This window comes from Hyperolius riggenbachi, chromosome 8 (genome assembly GCF_040937935.1).
Source record: "Hyperolius riggenbachi isolate aHypRig1 chromosome 8, aHypRig1.pri, whole genome shotgun sequence".
NCBI lineage: Eukaryota > Metazoa > Chordata > Amphibia > Anura > Hyperoliidae > Hyperolius > Hyperolius riggenbachi.
This window is the reverse complement of record NC_090653.1, coordinates 245,581,159-245,597,999: the sequence shown is the minus strand read 5'-3', so window position 1 is coordinate 245,597,999 and position 16,841 is coordinate 245,581,159. Positions and strand designations below refer to the sequence as shown.

At 47.4% G+C, this 16,841-nt stretch overlaps 1 protein-coding gene across 2 annotated transcripts in view; it reads left to right on the top strand.

Moving 5' to 3' along the window:
* Positions 1-16,841, top strand: part of NUP188 (nucleoporin 188) — a 132,201-nt gene that overhangs the window by 109,511 nt on the left and 5,849 nt on the right. The window contains exons 36-42 of one of the 2 annotated variants that reach the window (XM_068248499.1): positions 343-435; positions 3,249-3,413; positions 6,631-6,768; positions 8,860-8,934; positions 9,389-9,592; positions 10,154-10,285; positions 15,544-15,617. In XM_068248499.1, the coding sequence (XP_068104600.1) occupies positions 343-435; positions 3,249-3,413; positions 6,631-6,768; positions 8,860-8,934; positions 9,389-9,592; positions 10,154-10,285; positions 15,544-15,617 (881 nt within the window). Of the gene's footprint in view, positions 1-342; positions 436-3,248; positions 3,414-6,630; positions 6,769-8,859; positions 8,935-9,388; positions 9,593-10,150; positions 10,286-15,543; positions 15,618-16,841 lie in introns of both variants that reach the window. The other variant, XM_068248498.1, reaches the window with a different exon arrangement.

Genomic DNA, 16,841 nt, shown 5'->3' with positions numbered 1-16,841 from the left:
GATCCATCAGACCAGAGCAGGTGTATATACAGGATCCCCTCGGATCAGAGCCGTATATACAGGATCTCGCAGAGCAGTATATACAAGATCCCTCAGATCAGAGCAGGCATATATACAGGATCCCTCAGAGCAGGCGTATATACAGCATCCCTCAGCATAAGTCTATACAGGATCCCTCAGATCAGAGCAGGAATATATGTTCATTTGACTGCCAGCAGTCACAGGAGACCTGTGACAGTGAAATAATCTGCAATAGAGATGTGTCTGTGTAAATATAATGGCTGGAAGGTGATAGGACAAGCCGTCCTGGAGACTGACACTTTCTGTTCCTGTTCATCACAGGGGGCGGCAGCCATAGCAGGATCTGGCATCACTCAGAGTGTGTGTCTGCCTCTGCTGAGTGTCTACCAGCTGAGCTCCAATGGAGGGAGCACGGTGAGTATTTGCCAGTTTATTTTATATGTTTATTTCCAGTTCAATGTTTAAAGAAAATCTGTAACGAAAAAAGTACCCCCCACCTCGGGTGAGGGAAGTCTCCGGATCCCTTTGAGGCTTCCCCCATCCTCCTCGGCCCCACGGCGGCTGCGAAAATCCTCCCGGAGCGGCAGCAATGTAAATATTTACCTCCTTGGCTCCAGCGCAGGCGCAGTATCCGCTCTCTGCACGGAGATCGCCTGCACAGTAGAGCGGCCCGACGGAGATTGGCTATTTTCGCCTGTCTCCGTGGGAAGAGCCGCAACAGCTCCCCCGCTGGAACCAGGAAAGGTAAATATTGCACAGCCTGACAAATTGTCGGCTGTGCGTTCCGTGGGCTGCAGCAAGACCGCCGTGGGACACAGGAGGACGGGGGAAGCCTCGATAGGGTTCAGAGGTTTCCCCCTACTGAGGTGAGTAACCCCTAGGGGAACTTTTTTTCAGTACAGATTCTCTTTAAGTAATAAAAGGTTGTTTGCTTATGGGTTAACTTTGATTTCCATCAATTTTTTTACTTTTATTTTTTTGGTTGCTTGGTTTTAACTTAACATTATTCTTTCACGAGTTATTTACCAGTTTCTGACCACTTCTAAAATGTGTTCAATGTGCTGCCCATTGTGTTGGATTGTCAATGCAACCCTCTTCTCCCACTCTTCACATACTGATAGCAACACTGCAGGAGAAATGCTAGCACAGGCTTCCAGTAGCCGTAGTTTCAGGTGCTGCACATCACATCTTCACAGCATAGACAGATACGTTAAAACCTAGCACACCATTGTTTTTCTTGTGAAATTCCCAATAAGTTTGATGTGTCACATGACCCTCTTCCTATTGAAAAAACAAAAGTTGGATTCAAAATGGCCGCCATGGTCACCACCTATCTTGAAAAGTCCCCCCCCCACATATACTAATGTGCCACAAACAGGAAGTTAATATCACCAACCATTCCCATTTTATTAAGGTGTATCCATATAAATGGCCCACCCTGTAGTTAGTAAAAAAGCTTGAACCAAGACCAAATACACACTAAATTGCAATGAGACATTGGTCGGGGCTAATGTGCATTGATCTTTCACTTTAGGCTATTTGCACACTAAGACGTTGCGTTAGGTGCCACGTTAAGGTCGCATAAAGTGCACCTAACGCGACACCTGGTGCTCTTCTATGTGGACGTCAGAGTGAGCCGCGTTGTGCAGCTCACTCTGGCGTCCGTGATGCGTACTCTTGGACGCATGCGGCATCACATGGTCCCGCCGGCCAATCACCGCACAGAGCGGCCACTCCAGGAAGTAAACACTGCACGTCACAACGTGCAGTGAATATTAATTAGCCATGTGCCTGGCCGCTCTCCGCTCCTCCCCAACATGACTGCCAATGTGCAGACAGTCTAACGCGGCTTAAAGAGAACCCGAGGTGTGTTTGAAGAATGTTATCTGCATACAGAGGCTGGATCTGCCTATACAGCCCAGCCTCTGTTGCTATCCCAAACCCCACTAAGGTCCCCCTGCACTCTGCAATCCCTCATAAATCACAGCTGTGCTGTGAGGCTGTATTTACATCTGTAGTGTCAGTCTCAGCTGCTCCCCCGCCTCCTGCATAGCTCCGGTCCCTGCCCCCGTCCCTTTCCTTCCAATCAGCAGGGAGGGAAGGGATGCAGGCGGGGACTGGAGTTCTGCAGGAGGCGGGGAGAGCAGCAGACTGACACTATAGAGATAAACACAGCCAGCTCTGACAAGCTGTTTGTCAGCAGCGTGGCTGTGATTTATGAGGGATTGCAGAGTGCAGGGGGACCTTAGGGGGGTTTGGGATAGCAACAGAGGCTGGGCTGTATAGGCAGATCCATCCTCTGCAGATAATATTCTTCAAACCCACCTCGGGTTCTCTTTAAGCCGCTCTAATGCCGTTGCAAGCTGCACTTTCGGGAGAACGTGCAGCGTTACATGTAATGCAACGTGGGCTGTGTGAACAGCCCACTTGTGTTACATTGCTGTGCGTTGGGGGAGCGTTACAGGCGCACTAACGTGCGCCTGTAACGTCCCTGTGTGTAAGCAGCCTTAGTCCACTTTTACATTTACTGTATGAGGCTGCTGCACACATAACGGAGCGTGAAAGGTTGCGTTTTTCTGTCAGGTGCATTTTTTGTGTGTTTTTTTTTGGTGTGCGTTTTTAGGGCATTTGTGTTTGCTTTTTTTTTCCCCGCATATGCATTTTTCTAGTGTTTTGCGTATGTTTTTATGCATTTGCGGTTCGCATATACAAAACGCATGTGCATTTTGTATGCGTTTTAAATGCATTTTTATATTGCGTTTTATGCAAATCACTAGGAAGACAACAGAAAGCGGAAATACATCACAAAACAATTTATTTTGAAAAAAACGCATACAAATCGCAATACATTGCGTTCCCATTGACTTTCATTATGTGCGTTTTTAAATAGTATGCAACAAAATCAGCGTTTATTAAAACGCATGCATACAAAACGCAGATGCGTTTTTTTGTTTGCGTTTTTTTCATGCTGCCCTTAGACTTTCATTAGCGGCAAAAACGCAGCATTTCCCGCAACGTTTGCATTTCTGCCAAGTGTGCACCTAGCCTGGGTGGGATTCCCGCACAGTTAGGAGAGGAGAACTGACAGCTGGTCTAGTGGACCCCATGAAAGCTGATAAGCTGAGAACTGGTGAGGGTTCCAATGAACTGACTGGCCAATCATACCGTCCTGTGTGTTTATGAAAACAATCAACCTTGATATTCAGTTTAATTTTCTCTTCCCGTAGGCACAACCTCCTCTGTCATCCCTAAAAGCGTTGGATGCTCCATCGTGGCCTGGCGTGTACAGACTGACCATGACCCTGATAGAGAGGCTGCTGAAGACGCTCAGATACAACTTCCTGACTGAGGCCTTAGACTTTGTTGGAGTCCACCAAGAGAGGATATTGCAGGTAGTATTTTGACACCAAAGTACAGGGAAGGCTCTGGACACCATAGAGCAAATGTGTCAAACACAAGGCCCGCGGGCCGAATGCGGCCCTCCTCGCCATTTTATGTGGCCCTCCAGAGCTTCAAATGTCCACCACTGTAAGCAGTAAAAGAATACGAGCACATTGCCTTCCTATCCAGAGGAGCACAGCGGTGACATTGTTACTGGTTGAAATTTTGTCAGTTGGAGGTGGGGTTCAGCAACAACCTATGGGCCCCCTCAGCAAAATTACCAGGGGGCCCCCTCTTGGGATCCAAACCCCTTTATGTGGTTAGTAAACCACCCCTCGCCCGAAACAAATGCAATGTCCTCTCAAGTTTTAAAGTGTCTTAAAGGGAACCAGAGAGGATGCAATATACATACCTGGGGCTTCCTCCAGCCCCATACGCACGGATCGCTCCCACGTCGCACTCCTCCGCTGCCTGCATCAGCCGCCACCGGGTCCCGTCATTGCCGCGAGTCGTCAAGTCGGCCAGCGGACGCGGCCAATTCTCCGCATCACAGGGTGCTCTCCCCATACAGATACGCATGTGGCTGTTAACTGCGCAGCCGCATGCGTACATGTATGGAGGGAGCCCCTGTGATGCGGACAATTGGCCGCGTCCGCCGGAAGTGACGGGTCCGGTACCGGCGGATCCAGGAAGCTGAGGATGGCGGCGTGGGAGCGATTCAGGCTTATGGGGCTGGAAGAAGCCCCCGGTATGTATAAAATCTGTTTCTTTTTTCACCCCCCGTTCCTCTCTGGTTCCCTTTAAAGCTTGTGGATAACCACAAATGCTCCCTTATAGCTGAATTATTGCAAGTTTCCTTCCGTTTTAAGAATGCAAATCTCGCCAAGCATTGCTTATTAATAGGAGGGCTTTTCAGTCTCTTTTATCCCCCTATACATTCCTAGTGGTTTAGGTCACCCTGACCTGCTTGGTTACTCCGTAAAGCTTGATATATATATATATATATATATATATATATATATATATATATATATATATATATACACACTAACACTTTGTGTGACACTTTGTGTGAACTTTCCCCTTTCTTTTCCTCACATAAATACCTTCATTACCGTTTAAGATCCCCAGTTGTTTGAATTGAGCAGCCATGCTGCAGCAACTGAGCCAGGAAGTCAGGTGGCCCACTGCATTGTGGGTTTTGAGGTTCTATGCAGGCTCCTAATAGAGAAGCAGGCAACACAGGGAGGGCGGAAGTGAGGTCATAGCACAGCGTTGCTTGTCCTTTGTAATGATGGAGACTGAGAAGGACACTGAAGTAAAGAGAATGTTTTAGATTTTTTAGTTAAAATGGGTGAAATTCTCCCTTTTATCAAAGTTTGTGAGGACATTAACTATCACCTCCCTACATGGTCCTGCAGGCTGTACAACCGTGGTTAAAGAGACACTGAAGCGAAAAAAAATATATGATATAGTGAATTGGTTGTGTACTATGAATAATTACTAGAAGATTAGCAGCAAAGAAAATATTCTCATACTTTTATTTTCAGGTATATAGTGTTTTTTCTAACATTGCATCATTCTATAATATGTGCAGATTACACAACACTCAGCATTCAAAATGAGTCTTTCAGAGCAGTCTGTGAAGTAATGACTTCTCCTCTAGCAGATAAAAAGAAAACAGTTCACTTACAGTTGAGATAATAAAAGTCAGATAACAGCCCTCTCCACGACTTAGTCGGAGAGTTGATGGCTTGTTTGCATAGAGATAACAACTGGAGTTTCTTAACTCTTCCTGTACTGGAAACAATTAGACTGATGTATCTGATCTTAATGTTGTATTTCTTAGCTGTACTACACATACAAATCATAATATCATCATTTTTTTTCGCTTCAGTGTCTCTTTAATAAAGCCTGCTTTGCTGTCCAGAGTGGTTCTCATTTGGGGGCTATTTGTTCCCTAAAGCTCTTTATCACCCAATTTTTTTTTTTAAATTAGATACTTCAGTAGGAAGAAGTCTCTGGATGGTCCAAAGGCTTTCCCAGTCCTCCTTCCCCCGTCCTGTGCTGTGCTGGGACCTTCTGAACAATCTTTAACATTAAAGTTCCCGTGTACGAACCTGGCCACACTGCGCATGTGCAAAGTATGCCCTCTGCAGTAGCATGGGGCCCGCTTGTGCATGGCTTTTTTCTCCATGTGCAAGCAGCTCTTTGCTACTGTGCGCGCGCGCGCTTGCTGACTCCTGCGTAACGAGGCCATGGAGGGGAGCACAGCTGCAAGATGACCCGGTGCTATGACAGCTTTTGCTGATCGAGGGCCGCGCAGGCGCATTGGCCATCAACTGGCTGAGTCGTCGGAAAAAAAAAACTGGATCGCTGCGGACTGGGAGATCAGTATGTCGCAGGGGCTGGTAGAAGCCCCAGGTAATTTAATCTGGATTTAATTCATTGACTTTTTAGTTTTCCTCTAAATTCTAGACCTCCTACAAACCCCAAATTTTGAGGGTATGGAGGGGAAAACTCGATCTACCTATTTGCAGATTTGCAGCCCCCAGGCCCTGCTGGTTCACAAGATAGGTGCGTATGCCATATCTCAGGAACCAGCTGGGCTCGGCGGCTGCAAATTTGCGCAGAGGTACATCAGAGGATCTCCTCCATACACTAAAAATTTGGGGTGTTTAAGAGGCCTACAATATAAAGAATTTTGAGTGAACTGTGATTGAGAATATACTGCGCATGCACGGGATGATGTATAGCGCAGTGACGAAGGCAGCAGAGGATATAAAGATCCTGCTGCACATGCATGTGTGAAGACATGCTGCAGAAGCAGAAAAATGTGACGGGCAGCAAAAGCTGTCATTGCATGGACTGGCAGCGAAGGGGTTGCGGAGGATAGAGGAAGCCTCTGCAGCATCCAGAGGCTCCTCCTACTAACCTATCTAACTTTTTTTTTTTTTTTGTAAAGATACAGGTTTACTTTAATAGAACATTCTTGGTGGAACAATGAATCGGGGGAATAATCCAATATGTGTCCCAGTGATTTATTCTGTAGAGTGATGGCCAGGACTTTATAAAGATATTTTATTTCACTGAATCCTTGTTTTGTGTAGAGCTGAAGGAACATTTACTATGTTTTTCAATACGGGAATCCAGCCTGTTGGCGTTCTGTGCTCCATGCGACATCTCACTTTGTGTAGTAACGTGCTGCGTATGTCTTTGTATCCGCAGTGTCTGAGCGCAGTGCGGACGGTACAGAACCTGGCGTGTCTGGAAGAGGCCGATCACACCGTGGGCTTCTTGCTGCAGCTCTCCAACTTCACCAAGGAATGGCATTTCCACTTACCGCAGCTAATGAAAGACATTCAGGTGAGGTAGACTCCACTGTGGGAACTTGTAGCTAGTGATGGTCAAGTATGAGTTAGCACAGCTTTGTGAGTCAAGGCCCTATGTGTCCAGAATGCTCCCGATGTCAGGACCGGCGCAGCCGTGCGCATGTGCAGGGCCCTCAACCTGTCCGGAGATGACCCCGGGAGACCGCTTGGAGCGGGGCTGCGGCGAGGGATACATAGGCTTCCAAGGGCTGGAGGAAGCCCCAGATAAGTAAATCTGATTATTTATTATTTTTTAAACCCTTTAAGAAGGCATTAAGCCTAATTTTTTTTTTAAATCAGTTTTACTCAGCTGGGGCTTCTACCAGCCCCTTGCAGCCGTCCCGTGCCCTCGCAGTCACTATCGGATCCTCCTGTCCCCCACCGCCAGCTACTTTCACTTTGCCTACAGGCCTGGCAACGCGTAGCCTTCTATGCCTTCCTGTTTGCAATAGCGGCCAGCGCAGGGCGCTATTGCGGACAGGATCGTGCAGAAGGAGACCTGCACAGTAAACCTGTCGGCCGAAAATAAGGATCCGATAGTGACTGCGAGGGCACGGGACGGCTGCAGGGGGCTGGTAGAAGCCCCAGGTGAGTAAAACTGATTTTTTTTTTTATAGGCTTAAAGCGGATCCAAGATGAAAAACTAACTATAACAAGTAACTTGTCTATTTATCTTATCTAAAGTTTAGATAGTTTACACAGCAAATCTATCTGCAAACAGCTTTAATAGGATATGATTATTTCTTCCTCTGATACAATGACAGCAGCCATGTTGTTTGTAAACATTACACAGAGGCAGGCTCTGCATCTTGAGCAAAAAAAAACTAATCCCCCCTCCTCCTCCCTCCTCCCCTCTGCCTCTGAAATCTCTGGCTAGTAATACCTCCCCCTCCTCCTGCCCAGACTGAGCTCCCATGAGCCCTTGCTACTGTCTGAAAGTGCCTTGGCTCTCTGAAAACCTGTGGGCGTGGCTTGTTTAGTTTATAGGGAATTAGAGTATTAAAACAAAAAAGTATTTGGCTTGATGAATGCCGTATAAACAATAGGAAAGGAACACAATTATGCAATGAGTAAAAGTTCATCTCGGATCCACTTTAAGGATCCTGAGGCTTTACTCTTCTTAGGTATTTCAATTTTTGCTTCATGAACTCTTTAAAGCAGTAGGATCAGCCATACTATGCCAGGGAAAAAAAACACATATATAAGTAGATAAATACTTGATTTACTTACATAGCACATGTATTATACTGTCCACATTTTGATTTCAGTGAATGTTCTATAGTAAATGACGATAATTCTGTTCCTGGTGGGGGCCATGTCTTTTGCCCACAGTTAAGGCTAACTCGTGATGTCATTTCTGCCCTTTACTTTTTTTTCTTGTCTCCTCCAATCGACCTCAGCCTTTCTTGTAAACACAAGTGAGTAGGGGATTAGGTTTCAGATAAGCAGCTGACAGGGAAATAAAGGTAAGAGGAGGAATAGATTATAGATAAAAAGAACCCCCAGCATGCAATTCTTTGGCACCGACTACTAAAAGGGCCAGTGCTCCTTAAGTATATGATAACTCCAAATCATAACAGCAGAAAAAGTTTTGCAAGTTTTGAATGCAGGATTAGCATCTTTATCACTTAATACACTCAGACCAGTTGCTGTTGAAATTTGATTTTTATGGTGACTATACCGCTTTAAAGCAGTATGTCCTACGTCTAGTAGCAAAAATCCTGACATAATCGGACAACTAGGGAGGTAAACCTACAGATAAGGATTCCCTGCTATATTTTTTGGGCACAGGATGCCTGTCTCTGGTATTTGACTTGCTCAGTGTATATGAGAATGACTGTTACCTCTATTTACATTGAAAAAAAACAAGAATCCCTCTGATCCGATCAGTTCTAATGAAGGAAAGGCAGAAATTGATGTCAAGCTTGTGCAGCAAATTGAGCTTCAGTGTTTCAGGATATGATGGAACACAGTTTCCAGTAATATTACACTATTGGGTTTTAGCCTGACCATACAGAAGGCGATACCCTTGTATTCCTGTGAGAGTAGTTATGCTTTATGAATTCCTTTACCTCTCTGATTGCAGGTCAGTCTGTGTTACCTATGCCAGTCCTGCACGTCTCTGCTGAACAGCCGGAAGATGCTGCAGCATTACTTACAGGTGAGTGTGAAGGTGACTGCGCTAGATCACATGATCCTGCGAGGGTGATGGAATGTGATCACATGATCCTGCGAGGGTGATTGTGTGTGATCACATGATCCTGTGAGGGGGATTGAATGTGATCACATGATCCTGTGAGGGGGATTGAATGTGATCACATGATCCTGTGAGGATGACTGAATGTGATCACATGATCCTGCAAGGGTGATTGTGTGTGATCACATGATCCTGCGAGGGTGATTGAATGTGATCACATGATCCTGCGAGGGTGATTGAATGTGATCACATGATCCTGTGAGGGTGATTGAATGTGATCACATGATCCTGTGAGTATGATTGAATGTGATCACATGATCCAGCAAGGGTGATTGTGTGTGATCACATGATCCAGCAAGGATGATTGCACATGATCCTGCAAGGACTTGTCACCCTTATATAATACATCTGCTTTCAGATAAAGAGCGGGGAAGCTGTGACATCAGGAACACCCTCACGCGGTCAGCGCACCCCTCAGACTCCATCCAAGCAGCCGACACCTGAGACTGAGGCCCTGGAGCTGAGAGCCCTGCGGGCGGTCCAGCACAGCCTCCTGAAGATCCTCAGCAAGACACTGTCTGCCCTGCGAGCGTTCACACCCGACCTCTGCCAGATCCTGCAGGTCTGTTAGGTTGTAACAGCAACCAATTGGAGTTCATCTTTTTCATTGATTTTATCTCAGTGAAGTTAAAAAGAATCTGTAATGAATAAAAAAGTGCTTGTGGGGAGGCTTCCCCCATCGTCCTGCGTAGCCCCGATCCAGCGCTGGCTCACTCCAAAAATCGTCCAAGCTTGCCGGTGGATGTGTGCAGGCAGACTAGCGCTTGTAGCATGCGGCGATATTTACCTTTTGGATCCACCGCAGTAGAGCGGAACCGGTCGGTCTTGGCTATTTCGGCGAGAGCTTGAGGGGAAAGGTGGTACTGCGCCCGCACTGGATCCAAAAGGTAAATATTGCCATCTGCAGCTGCCCGGGAGTCCCAACGCTGGATCGGGGCTACACAGGAGGACGGGGGAAGCCTCATTAGGATCCAGAGGCTCCCCCCTCCCAGGGGCACTTTTTTTTTATTTCAAATTATTTTTCAATATAGTTGGTTACTGCTTCTTGTGCACCTTCACTTAGTAGACATTTGTATAATGAAGGGTTTTTTGGACTAAATCTGCTTGTTTTGTGTATTAGCAGCCTCTGGACCTGTCAGAGTATCAGATGCTCCTAGCACTGAACTTCAGCACGCCAGCCTTCGATGCAGAAGCACCTCCATCATTCGGCACTTTCTTGGCCACTGTTAACGTGATGCTGAACATGCTGGGAGAGGTGAGGAGAGACGAGGGGTGTGGTGTATTGTGATGCTGAGCATGCTGGGAGAGGTGAGGAGAGAGGAGGGTTGTGATGTAATGTGATGCTGAACATGCTGGGAGAGGTGAGGAGAGAGGAGGGTTGTGGTGTAATGTGATGCTGAACATGGCGGGAGAGGTGAGGAGAGACGAGGGGTGTGGTGTAATGTGATGCTGAACATGCTGGGAGAGGTGAGGAGAGACAAGGGGTGTGGTGTAATGTGATGCTGAACATGGCGGGAGAGGTGAGGAGAGACGAGGGTTGTGATGTAATGTGATGCTGAACACGCTGGGAGAGGTGAGGAGAGAGGAGGGGTGTGGTGTAATGTGATGCTGAACATGCTGGGAGAGGTGAGGAGAGAGGAGGGGGTGTGTGGTGTATTGTGATGCTGAGCATGCTGGGAGAGGTGAGGAGAGACGAGGGGTGTGATGTAATGTGATGCTGAGCATGCCGGGAGAGGTGAGGAGAGAGGAGGGGTGTGGTGTAATGTGATACTGAACATGCTGGGAGAGGTGAGGAGAGACGAGGGGTGTGGTGTGATGTAATGTGATGCTGAACATGCTGGGAGAGGTGAGGAGAGAGGAGGGTTGTGGTGTAATGTGATGCTGAGCATCCCGGGAGAGGTGAGGAGAGGAGGGGTGTGGTGTAATGTGATGCTGAACATGCTGGGAGAGGTGAGGAGAGACGAGGGGTGTGATGTAATGTGATGCTAAACATGCTAGGAAAGGGGAGGGATGTGGTGTAATGTGATGCTGAACACGTTGGGAGAGGTGAGGAGATACGACGGTTGTGGTGTAATGTGATGCTGAACATGCTGGGAGAGGTGAGGAGAGAGGAGGGTTGTGGTGTAATGTGATGCTGAACATGCTGGGAGAGGTGAGGAGAGACGAGGGTTGTGATGTAATGTGATGCTAAACATGCTAGGAGAGGGGAGGGATGTGGTGTAATGTGATGCTGAACATGCGAGGAGACGGGAGGGGTGTGGTGTAATGTGATGCTGAACACGTTGGGAGAGGTGAGGAGAGACGAGGGGTGTGGTGTAATGTGATTCTGAACATGCCAGGAGAGGTGAGGAGAGACGAGGGGTGTGGTGTAATGTGATGCTGAACATGCTGGGAGAGGTGAGGAGAGAGGAGGGGTGTGGTGTAATGTGATGCTGAGGTGAGGAGAGACGAGGGGTGTGGTGTAATGTGATGCTGAACATGCTGGGAGAGGGGAGGGGTGTGGTGTAATGTGATGCTGAGGTAAGGAGAGACGAGGGGTGTGGTGTAATGTGATGCTGAACATGCCGAGAGAGGTGAGGAGAGACGACTGTTGTGGTGTATTGTGATGCTGAACATGCTGGGAGAAGTGAGGAGAGACGACGATTGTGATGTAATGTGATGCTAAACATGCTAGGAGAGGGGAGGAATGTGGTGTAATGTGATGCTGAACATGCGAGGAGACGGGAGGGGTGTGGTGTAATGTGATGCTGAACATGCTGGGAGAGGTGAGGAGAGAGGAGGGTTGTGGTGTAATGTGATGCTGAACATGCTGGGAGAGGTGAGGAGAGAGGAGGGTTGTGGTGTAATGTGATGCTGAACATGCTGAGAGAGGTGAGGAGTGAGGAGGGTTGTGATGTAATGTGATGCTGAACATGCTGGGAGAGGTGAGGAGAGACGAGGGATGTGTTGTAATGTGATGCAGAACATGCCAGGAGAGGTGAGGAGAGACAAGGGGTGTGGTGTAATGTGATGCTGAACATGCTGGGAGAGGTGAGGAGAGAGGAGGGGTGTGGTGTAATGTGATGCTGAACATGCCAGGAGAGGTGAGGAGAGACGAGGGGTGTGGTGTAATGTGATTCTGAACATGCTGGGAGAGGTGAGGAGAGACGAGGGGTGTGGTGTAATGTGATGCTGAACATGCTGGGAGAAGTGAGGAGAGACGACGGTTGTGATGTAATGTGATGCTAAACATGCTAGGAGAGGGGAGGGATGTGGTGTAATGTGATGCTGAACATGCGAGGAGAGGGGAGGGGTGTATTGTAATGTGATGCGGAACATGCTGGGAGAAGTGAGGAGAGACGAGTGTTGTGATGTGATGTAATGTGATGCTGAACATGCTGGGAGAAGTGAGGAGAGACGAGGGTTGTGATGTAATGTGATGCTGAACATGCGAGGAGAGGGGAGGGGTGTGGTGTAATGTGATGCTGAACATGCTGGGAGAGGTGAGGAGAGACGAGGGGTGTGATGTAATGTGTTGCTGAACATGCTGGGAGAGGTGAGGAGGGTTGTGATGTAATGTGATGCTGAACACGTTGGGAGAGGTGAGGAGATACGAGGGTTGTGGTGTAATGTGATGCTGAACATGGCGGGAGAGGTGAGGAGAGGAGGGTTGTGGTGTAATGTGATGCTGAACATGGCAGGAGAGGTGAGGCGATACGAGGGTTGTGGTGTCCAAGTAACTGCATCCTCCTTGATATAAACTCAGTCCTTTTCCAGTCTCCATTAGTTACAGGTAGCAATTGTCACATTGTTTTACTTCCAGTGGAACACAATTCATTAATACATTTCTCTATTTATTTATTTTTTTACTATTTTGTCACCAGCCCTCCCTCCCCCCGCCAGACTGCCAGCTCCTATATAAAATAGGTAACCAACTATGGAGAATACTAACTCAGTGAAGCGTTAGTTCTCCTCAGATCGGTCACCTATTTTATATAGGAGCTGGCAATTTTGGCGCCCCACGTTGGGCGCCAAAATTGCCAGCTCCTATATAAAATAGGTAACCAACTATGGAGAATACTAACTCAGTGAAGCGTTAGTTCTCCTCAGATCGGTCAGATGGGTTCTTAACCAGTCATACCAACAATATATATTTTTAGTATCACATATATCCCCAATGAAATAATGAGTCTCAGACCAAGATCACTTTTTATCTTAAAATAAATGTATTCTTGTAATAATAAACATAGAATATACAAAGATCACATAGAACAGGGTTATTATAAAAAAGGCAATAGTAAAAATATCTAGCAACATTTCTCAGCCATCAGGAGTACATAAATTAAAAAGAGTTACGTACCACCTCCCTTACAGCATATCTCGGCAATGTCCTCTCTGAACAGAGCCTTGACCTATATTTATAGGGGACATCGTACCTAAACCAAGTTTCACTCACGTGAGTTCCACAGTCGTCACAAGAGACAGACATGTGAGGGGGAGTTGGCCTTGGATGGGGCCAACTTGAAATTTACGACTCCAGGGTTTATGCACAGTTGAATGGGTCACTTAAAGTTCATTCTTAGTAGGTGAGAGTTGAATTCACAGAGTTCACCTAGAGTTTGAGCTTACTAGGTAATAGGGCATCTATAGTTCATAAGCAGTTCATACGGTTACTATAATTCACAGCACACCAGATATAATAGGATTATTAAACACACACTGCACATGATATAATAATGCAAACAGTTACATTAGTCATATACCATAAGATATGCATATGTTTCTCTAATTATAGTGCTTACACTATTTCAGTTTACCTAATGACAACCTGATAATAAAGATTAAATATTTTTGACAAGACAGCCAATCAGCGTGATCTGCTGTCATAGGCTCCAGCCTATGACAGCCAATCACTTCCCTGCCTCTGGAGGGGACAGCCGTGTCCCGCGGCTGTCCCCTGTACAGCGTTGCCTTAGATCCCAGCGCTGTACAGGGTAATTAGACGGCGGTTTCGCCATCTAGCAGTCTCCTAGTGGCGATTGCCGCTGGGAGACTGAAGGCGGAGTTGGACTCGGCGTGCGCGATCTCCTGCAAACCACACATTAAGGAGCTTACGGCGATCGGCGGTCCTGGGGTTGCTGCTGTGTCCATGCCCATCGGCGTGACGCGGCCGGCAAGTGGTTAAAAGAAAAAAGGAGTCAGCAGTGCCTCTTTTCAGCAGGACAGATAACGGGGACAGATATCCCCTTCATAACTTGGTTTCTTTCATGTGGCGTCTCTGAATGCAGAACAGCAAGTTAGATGCAGCTTTTGACCTTAACCACTTGCCGACCGCACGCTCATACCGTGCGTCGGCAAAGTGGCAGCTGCAGGACCAGCGACGCAGTAATGCGTCGCCAGCTGCAGGCTGATTAATCAGGAAGCAGCCGCTCGCGCGAGCGGCTGCTTCCTGTCAAATCACGGCGGGGGGCTCCGTGAATAGCCTGCGGGCCGCCGATGGCGGCTCGCAGGCTAAATGTAAACACAAGCGGAAATAATCCGCTTTGTTTACATTTGTACGGCGCTGCTGCGCAGCAGCGCCGTAAGGCAGATCGGCGATCCCCGGCCAATCATCGGCCGGGGATCGCCGCCATGTGACAGGGGACGTCCTGTCACTGGCTGCACAGGACGGATAGCGTCCTGTGCAGCCCGGATCCCCGGGGAGGGGACAGGTAGGAGAGGGAGGGGGTAATTTCGCCGCGGAGGGGGGCTTTGAGGTGCCCCCCGCCAGCCACACGCAGGCAGAAGAGATCAGACCCCCCCTGCACATCATCCCCATAGGGGGGAAAAAAGGGGGCCAATCTGATCTCTCTGCCTGCACCCTGATCTGTGCTGGGGGCTGTAGAGCCCACCCAGCACAGATCACTAATAACCACGCTGGTCCTTAAGGGGGGGTAAAGGGTGGGTCATCAAGTGGTTAATATAAACGCCTGGGGTGAACATTTGGGAGGGCACGCTGGATCTTTAGCTATGGCAGACACTCGAGCGCATTGTTCTCCTACTCACCCCGTCTGCTGAATGCTACTCTATCGTTCAACACGCTTAGTCCCTCGTCCTACCTCCATACTAACGTACGCATTACTAACCTCTAGGCTAGCGACATGTCTATACATCCTGCATCCTGAAATGTTAGCCGAGGGCTCACGTTCCGATCCTTGCCGAGCTACAGTCCTCATACACAGGGCTGTGGGGTTGGTGTCAAAGCAATTTTTGGGTACCTGGAGTCGGAGTCAGTGGTTTCCTAAACAGAGGCGTCGGATTAATTTTGTACCAACCCCACAGCCCTGCTCATATGGGCATATGAGGGTTTTTTAGCACCACAATGCAGCAGGAAAGTTACTGGTGATACCTGCACTATGTATCATTCGCTATTATTGCCGATAGAGCTCTGTCAATAGTTACTGCTGCTGTAGAGTCACCATTTGAGAATCCACTATGAATGTAGTTTGTGTGCAGATGGATGTGATGCTGATTATGATATATCTTACTTTGTAGATGGACAAGAAAAAAGATCCTCCTTTTCCGTCAGCAGCTCCCTCATTCCCATCAGAAGAAAGTAAAAACCTCAAGTGAGTCCCTTCAGCAAATCATTGTAGAAAATACTTCAAAGGGGTAGCTTTGCTTGTATGCCACAGTTGTGTAGGTTTCGTCAATGGATTTCACAGGTTTAGAACCCCATTGCTGCCTTATGTTTATACTTTTCTCACTTAAGACAACTGAAGCGAGAGGTATATGGAGACCCTGAACAAGCATGCAGCAGATTAGGGGTTTCTGACAGCATGCTTGTTTCAGGTGTGTGATTCAGACACTACTGATGCATGAAAGATCAGTAGGTTGTCAGGTAACTGGTAATGTTTAAAAGGAAGTACATATGGCAGCTTCCATATCCCTCTCAGTTCAGGTGTCCTAAGGATGGCTGTACATTAGAGAGGCTGCTAAGTGATGCTAATTTGATTGCAGTTTTGTACCCGGACCAATCCAAATCAGCCGTAACTGCGTTTGACTGGCCCAAATCCAAATTGCAACATAATTGGTATCAAGTCAGAAAACTTACCATACTTGTTTGTAGTGCTTTTCCTGACTTATCACAGCCAGACATCTGTAATGAGAAATCTACCCAGCAACAAGCCATTTTTCCCCTCTTTTATCTGATTGGCTAGTAATTACACCTGTTAACAGAAAGCCTTGCATAACCATGTCTGAGCACTGGCAGTTAGCACTGCACCAGAACACTGCTGGTAAAAAATTGTTTACTGAAACAGAACTAGGTGCTTGTTGGCCAATCAATTGCAGAGAAAGTTACATGGTGCACAGGCACCTTCTGCAGTAGTTGGTAGAAGTAGCAGCAGCTTGCATGTTTTAAATCTTCTCTGTACTGGCTCCCTGCCATCTTTTATGCCCCATGCAGCAATGGGCAGCGGTGGGAGGAGTTTGCAAGCAGAGTCAGGTATGGGGCTGTTGTCGGCTTAGCAGGCTGCTGAAGTATACAATAGGCAACCAAGGGGAATTTTAGTCCTCTGCAGAAAGCAAAATCAATAATGCATTAAAACTGTATTTTTCCACCAGGGGGCAGTGTGGGGATGGTATTGCATGTTTGAAGTTCATTTAGGGCTTGTGCGGTGCTATTTCGTCGGGAAAATCGCGGCAACGAAACTGCATGCGGTTGCGTTGCCTTTTCTATGCGGATTTTCACGCGGAATCGCTCGAGGTATGTGCAACGCGATTTTAACCATGTCAATGCCGGCAAGCATTGACATGGGTTTTTAAGCAGAAACGCAGGGAAAACCGCAAGA